The sequence below is a fragment of the Oncorhynchus keta genome, chromosome 34 (assembly GCF_023373465.1).
Source record: "Oncorhynchus keta strain PuntledgeMale-10-30-2019 chromosome 34, Oket_V2, whole genome shotgun sequence".
Taxonomy (NCBI): Eukaryota; Metazoa; Chordata; class Actinopteri; order Salmoniformes; family Salmonidae; genus Oncorhynchus; species Oncorhynchus keta.
The window spans coordinates 74,864,548-74,876,885 of NC_068454.1; the positions used below are offsets into that span (position 1 = coordinate 74,864,548).

Sequence of the window (12,338 nt, forward strand, 5' to 3'; positions counted from 1 at the left end):
ATATATTTTTTATGTTACCTCATATACTTGCATTTGTTAAGCATTAGATCTTTGTTCGAAAAACAAGGCGGGCGCCTTAGACTTACTGGAAGTGTGAGAAGGCAGGGGGGGGCTGCAGGGCCGCAGTGACAATGAGGAGCCACTTGGGGGAGCCACTAAGCTGCTGCTCTTATTGAAGGTCTGGGCTTGCCTCGCCGTCTGTCTTTCCGCTTGCGTGAGGGATGGCCTGTCCGTCTGTCCGTACGCCTGTAGCTCAGGCTGCGTCTCCGCTGGTCTGTCTGCCACTTTCTCTGACTGAGAGTGAGACATTCTGTCCGTGGGTCTCTCCCCTACTTGCCTGTCTGTTTGTCTGTCCGACTGGAGCTGGATGTGAGTGTGTGTGGTGGGGGTGGCAGGGGCGAATGTGTGTTTGGGCAGGATGTGAGTGGACAGACTGGAGGAGCTGGAGACTGTGTACACCATGTTGTGCGGCACGGCTGACATGGAGACCACCCCGGTTGCCATGGTGATGTTGGTTGGGGGGTAGATGGCGGTGATTATCTGTCCCACTGAAGCAGAGGCTGGGCCAGAGGGAAGGGAGGGGCAGGTAGGGGACTGGACTGGGGGCTGAAGGGGAGGCTGACCTGGAGAGAGAGAAATAGTTAACACCCTTCAATGGCCAGAGTGTACAGCTAGTGTACATCCAGAGTGTACAGACAGAGTGTACAGCCAGAGTGTGATAACCTGTTTCCTCTAACCTAAAGGTTTTGCTCCTCAAAACTGAGGGGAGATTTCTTGTTGCTACTGATGCAGTTCACAGTGACCTTAAAAGTACAATATAGTTAAGTTTGAATGTCACATGCACATGTACAGTCAAATGATTTTCTAACCAGCTCTAACCCCAACACTACAGTAATCAATAACAATGTAACACTAAAAATAACAAGGTAGAACTGAAACACACCAGATAGAGAAATAAGAAGAACATGATAAAGTAAGCAAGCAAAATTAGGTTGGAGCCTGCAAAACAGCAACCATCCAGTATCCATCTTCTTCTAGATGTCCTTCAAGTGGATGCACTGACCTGTAAAGTCCTTTTATGCCTGAGCCAAACCCATGTCCTACCCAGGCCTGATTCGGCCCTGCCCGAAAGCTGAAATAACTTCCTCCATTAATAAATCCATTAGCTGCTCCTCTCAGTCTGTCACTCGCTCCGTAAGCGCTTGTCACTCTGCATGCACTCTGCTCATGGAGGCTCTGGGTCTGTGAGTATCCATAGTAACGGCTTTGCTTGGGCTGCTCTGCTCAATGACGAGACATGAGAGACTCTATACTACCACGAAACTCAAGTGACATTCTTATTTTCTGTTAAATAATCTCTCCTGCTTTATATTGAACGAGGTTGAAGCATTTCTGACACCATGTTATGATCTGAGTCAGACATGACTGTACTTCGCAGCAGAGCACGAGCAAATGCCTCAGCTTCAAAATGTTACTGATCAATTTAGTTATACAGGAGCCCTGCCCGTACCCTAGTTATTGATGAGGGCCCTACCCGGCCCTAACCTGATGTATAATGTCGGGGCCCATCGGGCTCAGGTAGCAGAGCTCTACTGACCTGTGATGAGGGGTTGGACTAGGTTCTGTCCAGGGGGAGCTATGGCTGTAAAGCCCAGCGTTGCTAGGGGCGACGGAACATATGCAGATCCAGGGGTGGGCTGGGCCTGCTGGGGGGAGGAGGAGCCTGTTGTTGTGGAGACCAGAGGCAGAGGAGAGGGGACTCCTGGCGTGGACTGGACATAGGTGATCCTGTGAGAGAGAAAAAAAGAGGAGAGAAGAGAGGGAAAGAGAGAGAGAGAGATGGGGGAGGAAAGAGAGGGGAGGAAAGGGAGAGAGAAAAGAGAGGAAATAGAGAGGAAAGGAGAGAGAGGAAAGGAGAGAGGAAAGAGGGGGGAGAGAGAGAAAAGGAAAGAGGGGGGAGAGAGAGAAAAGGAAAGAGGGGGGAGAGAGAGAAAAGGAAAGAGGGGGGAGAGAGAGAAAAGGAAAGAGGGGGAGAGAGAGAGAGGAGAGGAAAGGGAGGAGAGAGAGAGAGGAGAGGAAAGGGAGGAGAGAGAGAGAGGAGAGGAAAGGGAGGAGAGAGAGAGAGGAGAGGAAAGGGAGGAAAGAGAGGAGAGGAAAGGGAGGAGAGAGAGAGAGGAGAGGAAAGGGAGGAGAGGAAGGGAAAGAGAGGAGAAAGAGAGGAAAGGAAAGAGAGGAAAGGAAAGAGGAGAAAGAGGGGAAAGAGAGGAAAGGAGAGAGGGAGAGAGGAAAGAGAGCAAAGAGAGCAAAGAGAGCAAAGAGAGCAAAGAGAGCAAAGAGAGCAAAGAGAGCAAAGAGAGCAAAGAGAGGAAAGAGAGCAAAGAGAGGAAAGAGAGCAAAGAGAGGAAAGAGAGCAAAGAGGAAAGAGAGGAAAGAGAGAAAAGAGAGGAAAGAGAGGAAAGAGAGGAAAGAGAGCAAAGAGAGCAAAGAGAGCAAAGAGAGGAAAGAGAGCAAAGAGAGCAAAGAGAGGAAAGAGAGCAAAGAGAGGAAAGAGAGCAAAGAGAGGAAAGAGAGCAAAGAGAGCAAAGAGAGCAAAGAGAGCAAAGAGAGGAAAGAGAGCAAAGAGAGCAAAGAGAGCAAAGAGAGGAAAGAGAGGAAAGAGAGCAAAGAGAGGAAAGAGCAAAGAGAGGAAAGAGCAAAGAGAGGAAAGAGCAAAGAGAGGAAAGAGCAAAGAGAGGAAAGAGCAAAGAGAGGAAAGAGCAAAGAGAGGAAAGAGCAAAGAGAGGAAAGAGCAAAGAGAGGAAAGAGCAAAGAGAGGAAAGAGCAAAGAGAGGAAAGAGCAAAGAGAGGCAAGAGAGGACAGTTAAGGTGAACAGGGAAAGAGCGAATGTGTGTATGAGTGGGAGAGAAGATGAAAAGGGCAGTGAAGGCGGAAAGAAAAAAAATAGGAAAATAGAACATGAACAATAATGAAAGGAGGAGAGAGGAGAGAAATGGTGCAGTGGGTGTCAGTGGGTGACTGAACAGTAGAGGAAACAGTAGATGAGTGTGTCTGTGTGGTGGAGCTGAGAGGCAGTGAGGGGGCGGCAGGCACTGCAGAGGAAGAGGCAGCCTGGGCCAGCAACAGAGCAGAATGACTAACACACAACACAAGAGCTGCACTTCTTCCAAAACCATTGTGTTATGTATTATGGTAGGGCAGCAGCGCTAATAGTGCACTGTTAGATTGAGTTGGTCTGTGTCCTCCTACCTGGTTGGTGGGGGCGGCAGCAGCACAGTCTGAGATGGGGCAGAACCTTGGTGCAACACTGTGGCCGTTCCCAAGGTAACGGGAAAAGGGCTCCCAGGATGCCCTGCCCCGCCTTGCTGGAGCTGGGATTGGACAACAGGCATGGGAGCGATCTGGAAGATCTATCAGAGAGAAAAAGAGATGAAGAAAGAGTGAGAAGATGGATATCTGTGTATTTAGTCATTCACCTGGGGTAACTACAAGTGTAATGACTTAGATTATTCTATGATTACAAAGACTAAGTAAGAATGGTCATGTTGGAGCTCTGACAGCCCTGGGATACAGAATAAACCTGCTGAAATATCAATGTCTTGGTTTGGCTGTCATCACCATGGTAACACTGCTTACTTTGCTTCCTGCTTGAGCTCCATTCTGGACAGGAAGAGGTGGAGCCACGAGGGGGTACTGTTGGGCAGGGGCGGGTGCCGTCCTCACTGTTGCCATGGGAAGCAGCATCTTGCCCTGTAGGACTGGGGACTGGGATTGCACTAAAGAGTGAACGAGAGAGGAAAATATGGATAAGGTTAAGCCTTTTTTGAAAACTCTCCATTTATTAGAGTTTTGGTGTACGATTCTCTCCACCCTCTCACCTCTGGCTCCCGGGCTGACCACTCCCACGGCTGGGCTGGAGGCGTATCCCATCAGCGAGCCCGGCCCCACCTGCTTCCCATTGGCTATGGACATGTGGGTGGACGGAGCTGTGGGCAGGTTGAAGATACTGTTCGGCAGGTTGTGCAGTTGAGGGGAGGGGCTCTTGGGATTGGAACTGGCTGATAGGGTGGGCAGGATGTATTGGACCTGTGTGATGGCTTTGCCCCCAGGGGATGCCAGAGATGATGAGGAGAGGAACTGGGGCTGGAGCAGGGAGAGGGGCAAGGGGCCGTTGGTGTGGTTGTGTGTGGGGGCAGAGACAGGGGCGGTGGGGGGCAGCTGGTGGTGGGAGGACGGATGGGGGGAGGGACTGATGAGCTGGACGGTGGACTGGCTGTGCCCCGGGAACACCAAGCTGGTCACCAGCCCCCCTGGACCCGCCCCTGCACCTATGGGATTGGGTGAGGATGAGGAGTAGTACCCAGGCCCTCCGCTTCCTACTCCGGATCCAATCAGAAGCTGCGCTTGCTGCGATGGGAAGGACCTCCTGTCTGGTGGGTGAGGAATGGATGAAGCTGCTCCGTCTCGGGGTTTACTAGCGATGGGGACTGGCGTGCTCACGACCGGACGAACCACATTGGTCACCACTGTAGAGGCCACTCTGACAGCCCCCAACCCGAGGAGAGGAGACAGGCCAAGGGGGGCAAGGGCAGAAGGAACTGGGCCTCCGGGGCTGGAGATGACAGAGTGGCCTGAGGAGGACAGGGAAAGAGAGAGGGATGCCACTCCTCCTCCATCACCACCTCCTCCCTCTATTCCTCTCTTCCTCCTGCGGTCTGAGAGCCCCCCTCCTCTCTCCTCGTCGTAGCGTTTGGAAGGGTAGGAGGAGAGAGAGACGGAGCGTCCGTGGGGGGTGGGCTGGGAGGAGGAAGAGCAGATCACTGGAGCAAAGACACGCTGCAGAGACAAAGAGAAACAACTAAATGTCTGTAGCAGGGTGAAAAGCAGAAGGTCTAAAACATGTTCCACTTCTCTAAATAATGGTACTATATCAACAACATGATCAGTCAGACAACTGGAACTCAATCTAGCCTTGATAAAGGAAGAGACTTACCTTGCGATCGCTCTCGTTCCCAGAGGCGTTGTCACTGTCGCTGTCCGTCACTCTCTCCTTACACTTCAGGTCTATGGAGCTGGCAGGGTACGGGTCCTCTGTAGGGGGAAAGGGGAGTGAGGGTACTCATGGTTTATGTGCATAAACACCCATTTCTAACTTCCTCTGCCAGTATATTGTACATGTAATATGCTTGTCTGGGAATTGTTCGTGTGTAATTTCTTGCGACCAGATAGACCTTTATTGTCCCTGAAGGGCAATTGAATTGAATTATTTCTCAAACTGTCCAATTAAGATGATATCATTATGGGAAAAGAGCTCCCAGAAGTACTGTGTTTCCCAGCAGTGTAATAACCTGAATTTCACATGTTTACAGGGGCTTACTCCAAAATAAGCTTATAACTGTTGTTGAGATGATGTCACAGCAGTTCAGTTTCTCACCGATGACATCGTCGTCTCCCTCCTCTTCACAGATGACCATGCGTTCCTCGTCACTGGTCATGTCCTCACTGACCCCCCTCTGAGACCGGGACAGGGTCTGGGCGCGCCCCGAAAACTGGCCACCACCATCCCCACACATCTGAGAGAGGAAGAGGAGGAGGGAGCCAGATATAAAACAACAAAGTGATGGATGAGAGGGACGGGTCAAAATTGACACACTAAACTAAGAAACCTGTTTATCATTTAAGTAAAGTGGCTGTAGTGGAAACAACATTATGTAGCATGGCCTTACCTGTGACAGTTCAGCCAGGGCCTGTGTGTTGCCCCTGTCACTCCTCTCCAGGCTGTGCACGGCACTCTGGGAGAAGGCTCGGGGGCGGGGTAGCTGACCTACATGCCCCTCCCCTGGATTCCGCTCAGACACACCCAGCAGGCCAGGCCCCACCCCTTTCAGCTCCACACCATGGGGCTCTGAGAGAGAGAAAGTAAGTGGGAGAGTGAGACAGTGGTGCATAGCAAGAGGAAAGAGAGAGCTAGATAGATATTCAATGATAATGTTTTAATGATGACAGAGCTCAGAAGAAACCTTCGCAATCAAATAAACATCCCTCTTCCTTTCTGTTATCTCTTATTTGGGTGTTTTGAGGAGCAGTGTGTGACTCACCGGTCGTCTCAGACATGCTCCTTTCTCTAATATCTTTGCCCCCCGGCCCCGGGAGCCCTCGGCCATCAGAACTAGACTTCTTCCTGTCTTTGTTGCACCACTTCCAGTCTGGGTGGGCCTTAAAGTGGGCCTCCTTCACCTGAGAAAGAGGGAGAGAGATAGAGGATGAGCAAACAAAATACATTCATTTTTTGGCTGCTTAGGGTCAAGTCAGACTAAACCATTGCACTAAATTGGTGTGTGTGTGTGTAACACCTGGAAGGCGAGGTCGTGATATTTCTGCTTCTCTTTGGGCCCCAGGGCATACCACCACTCGCCCAGGATCTTGCTAACCGTGCGGTTGTCCTGGTTGGGGTGCCTCTGGTGCACCAGCGCTCGATGACGCTTACTGAAGATCATGAACGCGTTCATCGGCCGCCTGATGTGGTCCTTCTCCCTCTGAGAGGGAGGAAAGAATGATTAGATGAGAGGGTGAGAGAAAGCCAGAGCGCCTTGCCAGGGATGCTCCTCTTTTAACAATGTGATTAAATGAGGAATGGAATGTATGACGAGGTAAGAGATGAATTGACAAAATAAGTGAGCGAGAGACAGGGGAGAGGTTACCTTGCCAGGGCTGCTCTTGTCCCCATCTTTAGGCAGGGCGCTGAGGGACTGAGTGCGTCTCTTCACAGGAGTCACAGACAAGGGCTCAGGAAGAACACTGGGGAAGAACCTAAGAGACAGACATAATATATATATAGATATATATACACATATATATACACACATACATGCACACAGTTGAAGTCGGAAGTTTACATACACTTAGGTTGGAGTCATTAAAACTCGTTTTTCAACCACTCCACAAATTTCTTGTGAACAAACTATAAAAGTGGCAAGTCGGTTAGGACATCTACTTTGTGCATGACACAAGTAATTTTCCCAACAATTGTTTACTGACAGATTATTTAACTTATAATTCACTGTATCACAATGCCAGTGGGTCAGAAGTTTACATACACTAAGTTGACTGTGCCTTTTAAACAGCTTGGAAAATCCTTGTGGGCAGAACTGAAAAAGTGTGAGCGAGCAAGGAGGCCTACAAAACCTGACTCAGTTACACCAGCTCTGTCAGGAAGAATGGGACAAACATTCACTCAACTTATTGTGGGAAGCTTGTGGAAGGCTACCTGAAACATTTGAAGTTAAACAATTTAAAGGCAATGCTACCAAAGATAGTAATTGAGTGTATGTAAACTTCTGACCCACTGGGAATGTGATGAAAGAAATAAAAGCTGAAATAAATCATTCTCTCTACTATTATTCTGACATTTCACATTCTTAAAATAAAGTGATGATCCTAACTGACCTAAGACAAGGAATTTTTACTAGGATTAAATGTCAGGAATTGTGAAAAACTGAGTTTAAATGCATTTGGCTAAGGTGTATGTAAACTTCCGACTTCAACTGTACGTACACACACACAGGTGGGTGAGAGATAAATATATCTCTGTAGCAAACATGGAACATAAAAAAAGAGACAAAAACAACTGAGAGAGATTTGCATAAAACTGTCACTCTTTCTCACACACGCGCGCGCACACACACACACACACACACACACACACACACACACACACACACACACACAGAGCAGGAAAAGTGGCTCATCTCCCCAGAGAGTTCAGTGGATTCAGCAGACAGCTCATGACAGTCAATGGACAGCAGCAGCCTGGCCCCTGCCATTCTTTTCAGTTATTTTTGATGCTTTTTTGTCAAACACCGGATAGGTGCAGGGAAATGTTTTATTTTACAATAAGGGTAAGGGTTTAGTGCCTTGATAAGGGTTTAGTGCCTTGCTCAAGGGCACATAGACAAATCTTTCACATTATCGGCTCGGGTATTCAAACCAGCAACGTTTTGGTTACTGGCCCAACACTCTAACCGCTACGCTACCTGCCACCCTGTATATTCATTTAGCTTATATTCATATAGCCATTCATATGGCTAGTAATAAAGCAGAGATGGATGCTTTTGTTCCTCACCTCGTTGTTCATATAACATGCTGCTCTACATGTAGAAAACGTAAGTGGACGAGTGGAGCCACTCACTCTACTAGGCCTGTCCCTGCACAAAAATGATCTTGGCCGACCGAAAGTAGTGTGTTCTTTCGATCAATCAACTGGTCTCAATTTTTAAACGTGTATATAAAATCAACTATATGCATTGAGATTGTCTGATGCTTGACGTGGATGTTGATTCAGAGGGGTTGGGTTAAATGTGGAAGACACATTTAAGTTGAATGCATTCAGTTGTACAACTGACTTGGTATCCCCCTTTCCCTTTAAGCACAATATTTGAATAAATATGACAGATCAAGATAACCAGAAGAAGAAATAAATTAATCTGACCCGACCATGCTCCTCCAGCTCCTGCCAAACATCCCATTTACCACACGAGCCATCATTCGCGAGCCTGCCATCATTCGCGAGCCTGCCATCATTCGCGAGCCTGCCATGTGTTTACAGGCAGATGCAACACTGCGACTTTAAATCATTAGAACACATTCACCAAAAACCCTAAAAATACCCCTGGAATGGATTTCTGCAAATATATAAACACCACAGGAGTCGAGTCCTCTTACATTTGGGAACTTTACAGTCCTATTGATCAAACAACCATGAAGGTAGGCTCTCTCTCCCTTAGTTATACACATAACAACAACAATATCATCAACTAATGGTAGCCATAGCAAGATGAGCTAAAATCTGACAAAGTAACATTTCAGGTAGTTTGCTGTTAAAACTGCACTTTAAACAATGCGTAATTGTAGCCTCCTCGACCTTCTGCAGCTTGCCTACCAATGCATGCTTGTCCCAACCAAGCACCCATGCTAACTGGCTAAAGTTGGCAAGCTTGCTAGTTAACTACTTTCAGACACAAATGAGGGAACACCTCACTGACTATTTTACTCGCACTAGCAGAACTGATTGGGTTGTTTACGTTCGTGACTAACTATTACCTTTCCCCCCCTATGTTTACTAACATATTCAGCGGGTGTTACTCATTCATAAATTCATCAGTTGTTCTGCGCTCTGGCACTCAGACGAGAGTACTCTGAAATCAGAGTAGATAGCCAGAGTGAATTTGCAAACGAAAGAGATATGCAAACAGTCGTTCAAGATACCTGCGTCTCTAGCTGTGAAAAGCCACCGAAAAACAATGAGGAGAAAAAGTCAGTCACCCACTCCTCTAATGGCATGACGTCCTCCTAGCAGCTAGCTAACGTTAGGCTCCGTGTTTTTAGATTGATACATAAATAGATACAGTAGCCTATTAGCCACAGTATGACTGACTTGTGATCATTACCCTTGCTAGTTTGATTGTATTGACATACCAGCCTTAGTTACATTTGTCAGTTTTTGTCCAGAATATTGAGTCATTGAAACTGAAACAGTGCTTCCCGAATGGAGGCAGGAAACGTTGTATTGCTGAATTATATTAATCATGCAATGAACTGCATCCATCTATTCTGCCAACAATGCCTTAGTGTATGTCATGGAATGTTGAGTCAAATATAACTTTTTAAATTTTTTTTAATTATTTTTTTATAAAAACCTTGTAAAGTTGGTTTTGTAGCATAAACTGGGAATTTGATATTTTTGACTGATATTATGATTGTGTGTTTGTTTCATATCGGCAAAGTAGTTAAAATGTTGTCAGTTCCACTTTAAACTTCAGGTCACCAATTACTTTGTGTGCTAAACGTGAAATGCTTTTTTCAATGGGAGGTAATAGTTGTACATTTCCATTGGGAAATGCTTAATGGTTGTGTTTTGTATTCTTATGATTGGGACCTACTGGCTTATTATGTCAGAGTTTATGGACAGCTTATCCTTTAACCTCATGCTGTGTGTGACTGCTGTCTTTCTATCTGCCCTATGTAGTTGTCCTGGAGAAGTTGGTCAATTCTAATTTTGCCAAAAAGTTCCCAAACAGACCGCCCAGAGAAGGAAAGGCACCTGTGTGAAAAATCCAATTGTTTTTTTTTTTGCGTTTTCCTATAGATTTTTTCTGATTTTCACTCTCAAAATCACATTTAAAAATATATATATATAAAAAATAAAATGGTGTAACTGACCATACCGCTCACCAAAAATAAACTTACACATACATGTCATTCAATCATTGCATCTAAACTGCTTACGAGAGTCTGCGTAGTCAGGCGCTAAAATAGAACTTGGTTATATTTGTGACGTGTGATGAGCTGCAAGTCCCACATCTCCTGTCTCCTGATAGTTTTTTTATGAGCCTATATCCACGCGGGTGATTGAAAGACAAACTGAGGTCCACACTCCTGTCCAGTTAGTGGCAGTAATGGACCTTAAAGTTGGTTGCCAACCGCCATATAAACTCCAAAGAAGAAGCCTAAAGGAGGAGAGAACTAGAAACTAACTCGGTTTACCCTTTTATCTGTGGAATAATTGTAAGAGTAGAGGACCTTGTGCATTTCAGGTAAAATAACAAGCAAATGTTTATATCCCAGGACAAATTAGCTAGCAACAGCAAGCTAGCTAGCTAAATTTCCATGAAAGTTTAATGCTTTTCGACCTGTCACCAAATTAATATAGTTGGTTCAGAGTTTGTTTTGATAATTCAACCTGCGTGTCCTGATCACGTCTGGTGTGGATGGACAAAATCGACATGGTTGCGATGGCACACGCGGATGCACGCGCCTGGTCTGGTCAGCATGTAAGTCCACAACAATGCTTAAACCACATCAATCTGATTGGGTGGGCCTGTTAGGGCCTGGCTCCCCAGTGGGTGGGCCTCTGTCCACCCAGCCACATCCATGACAATCGCGCATTACAAATAGCCTACTAACCAACTCTTCTGACTAAACTTTTTAAATACCTGGTATGCATATCCTTTGTTGCCTAAGTTAGCATTTACTGGTAGATATCGTACGTTGAAACTTCTTTCCTACCCTACCAGCTACCGATGTCATTCTTCTCTGAGCTGTTCCATGACAAAACCATTTGAAAACTACACTCTTACTGTCTGCAGATGATATTCCATTGAAACTAGGCTGTGTGCATGTGAATATATTTCACTTGCTTTGCAATTTTGTAGGCTACTTTGTGAATGATTTCTCTATTGTACTTCATAATTGATAAGTCATACACCTTCACTACACTACTTTGATACTTTGATTCCCGGGACCACCCATACGTAGAATGTATGCACACATGACTGTAAGTCGCTTTGGATAAAAGCGTCTGCTAAATGGCATATATTATTATTATTATATTATTGATACGCATCAGCAGGGATTAAGTTAGTATACGCAAAGCCCACTGGGGAAAAAAGTGAGTATACATCTTAAACTGTACCTGCGTATACCCTACGCTACACCACTGACCCTTTCTAACCTGCCATACACTGAAGGCCTATAGGTTCACCACTGTACTAACCTGTCACACTGAAAACCTATAGGTTCACCACTGTACTAACCTGTCACACACTGAAGGCCTATAGGTTCACCACTGTACTAACCTGTCACACTGAAGACCTATAGGTTCACCACTGTCACACACTGAATACCTATAGGTTCACCACTGTCACACACTGAAGACCTATAGGTTCACCACTGTACTAACCTGTCACACTGAAGACCTATAGGTTCACCACTGTACTAACCTGTCACACTGAAGACCTATAGGTTCACCACTGTACTAACCTGTCACACACTGAAGGCCTATAGGTTCACCACTGTACTAACCTGTCACACTGAAGACCTATAGGTTCACCACTGTACTAACCTGTCACACACTGAAGGCCTATAGGTTCACCACTGTACTAACCTGTCACACTGAAGACCTATAGGTTCACCACTGTACTAACCTGTCACACACTGAAGGCCTATAGGTTCACCACTGTACTAACCTGTCACACTGAAGACCTATAGGTTCACCACTGTCACACACTGAATACCTATAGGTTCACCACTGTCACACACTGAAGACCTATAGGTTCACCACTGTACTAACCTGTCACACTGAAGACCTATAGGTTCACCACTGTACTAACCTGTCACACTGAAGACCTATAGGTTCACCACTGTACTAACCTGTCACACACTGAAGACCTATAGGTTCACCACTGTACTAACCTGTCACACTGAAGACCTATAGGTTCACCACTGTACTAACCTGTCACACACTGAAGACCTATAGGTTCACCACTGTACTAACCTGTCACAC

General features: G+C 46.3%; 1 protein-coding gene across 1 annotated transcript in view; it reads right to left on the reverse strand.

The window, feature by feature from the left end:
* The window catches only part of LOC118378078 (protein capicua homolog), a 70,918-nt gene that overhangs the window by 6,591 nt on the left and 51,989 nt on the right, over positions 1-12,338 (reverse strand). The window contains 11 exon segments of the mRNA XM_052494823.1: positions 87-623; positions 1,598-1,788; positions 3,248-3,408; positions 3,635-3,774; positions 3,877-4,834; positions 4,992-5,089; positions 5,433-5,571; positions 5,725-5,903; positions 6,097-6,235; positions 6,352-6,534; positions 6,700-6,808. Of these exon segments, the coding sequence (XP_052350783.1) occupies positions 87-623; positions 1,598-1,788; positions 3,248-3,408; positions 3,635-3,774; positions 3,877-4,834; positions 4,992-5,089; positions 5,433-5,571; positions 5,725-5,903; positions 6,097-6,235; positions 6,352-6,534; positions 6,700-6,808 (2,834 nt within the window).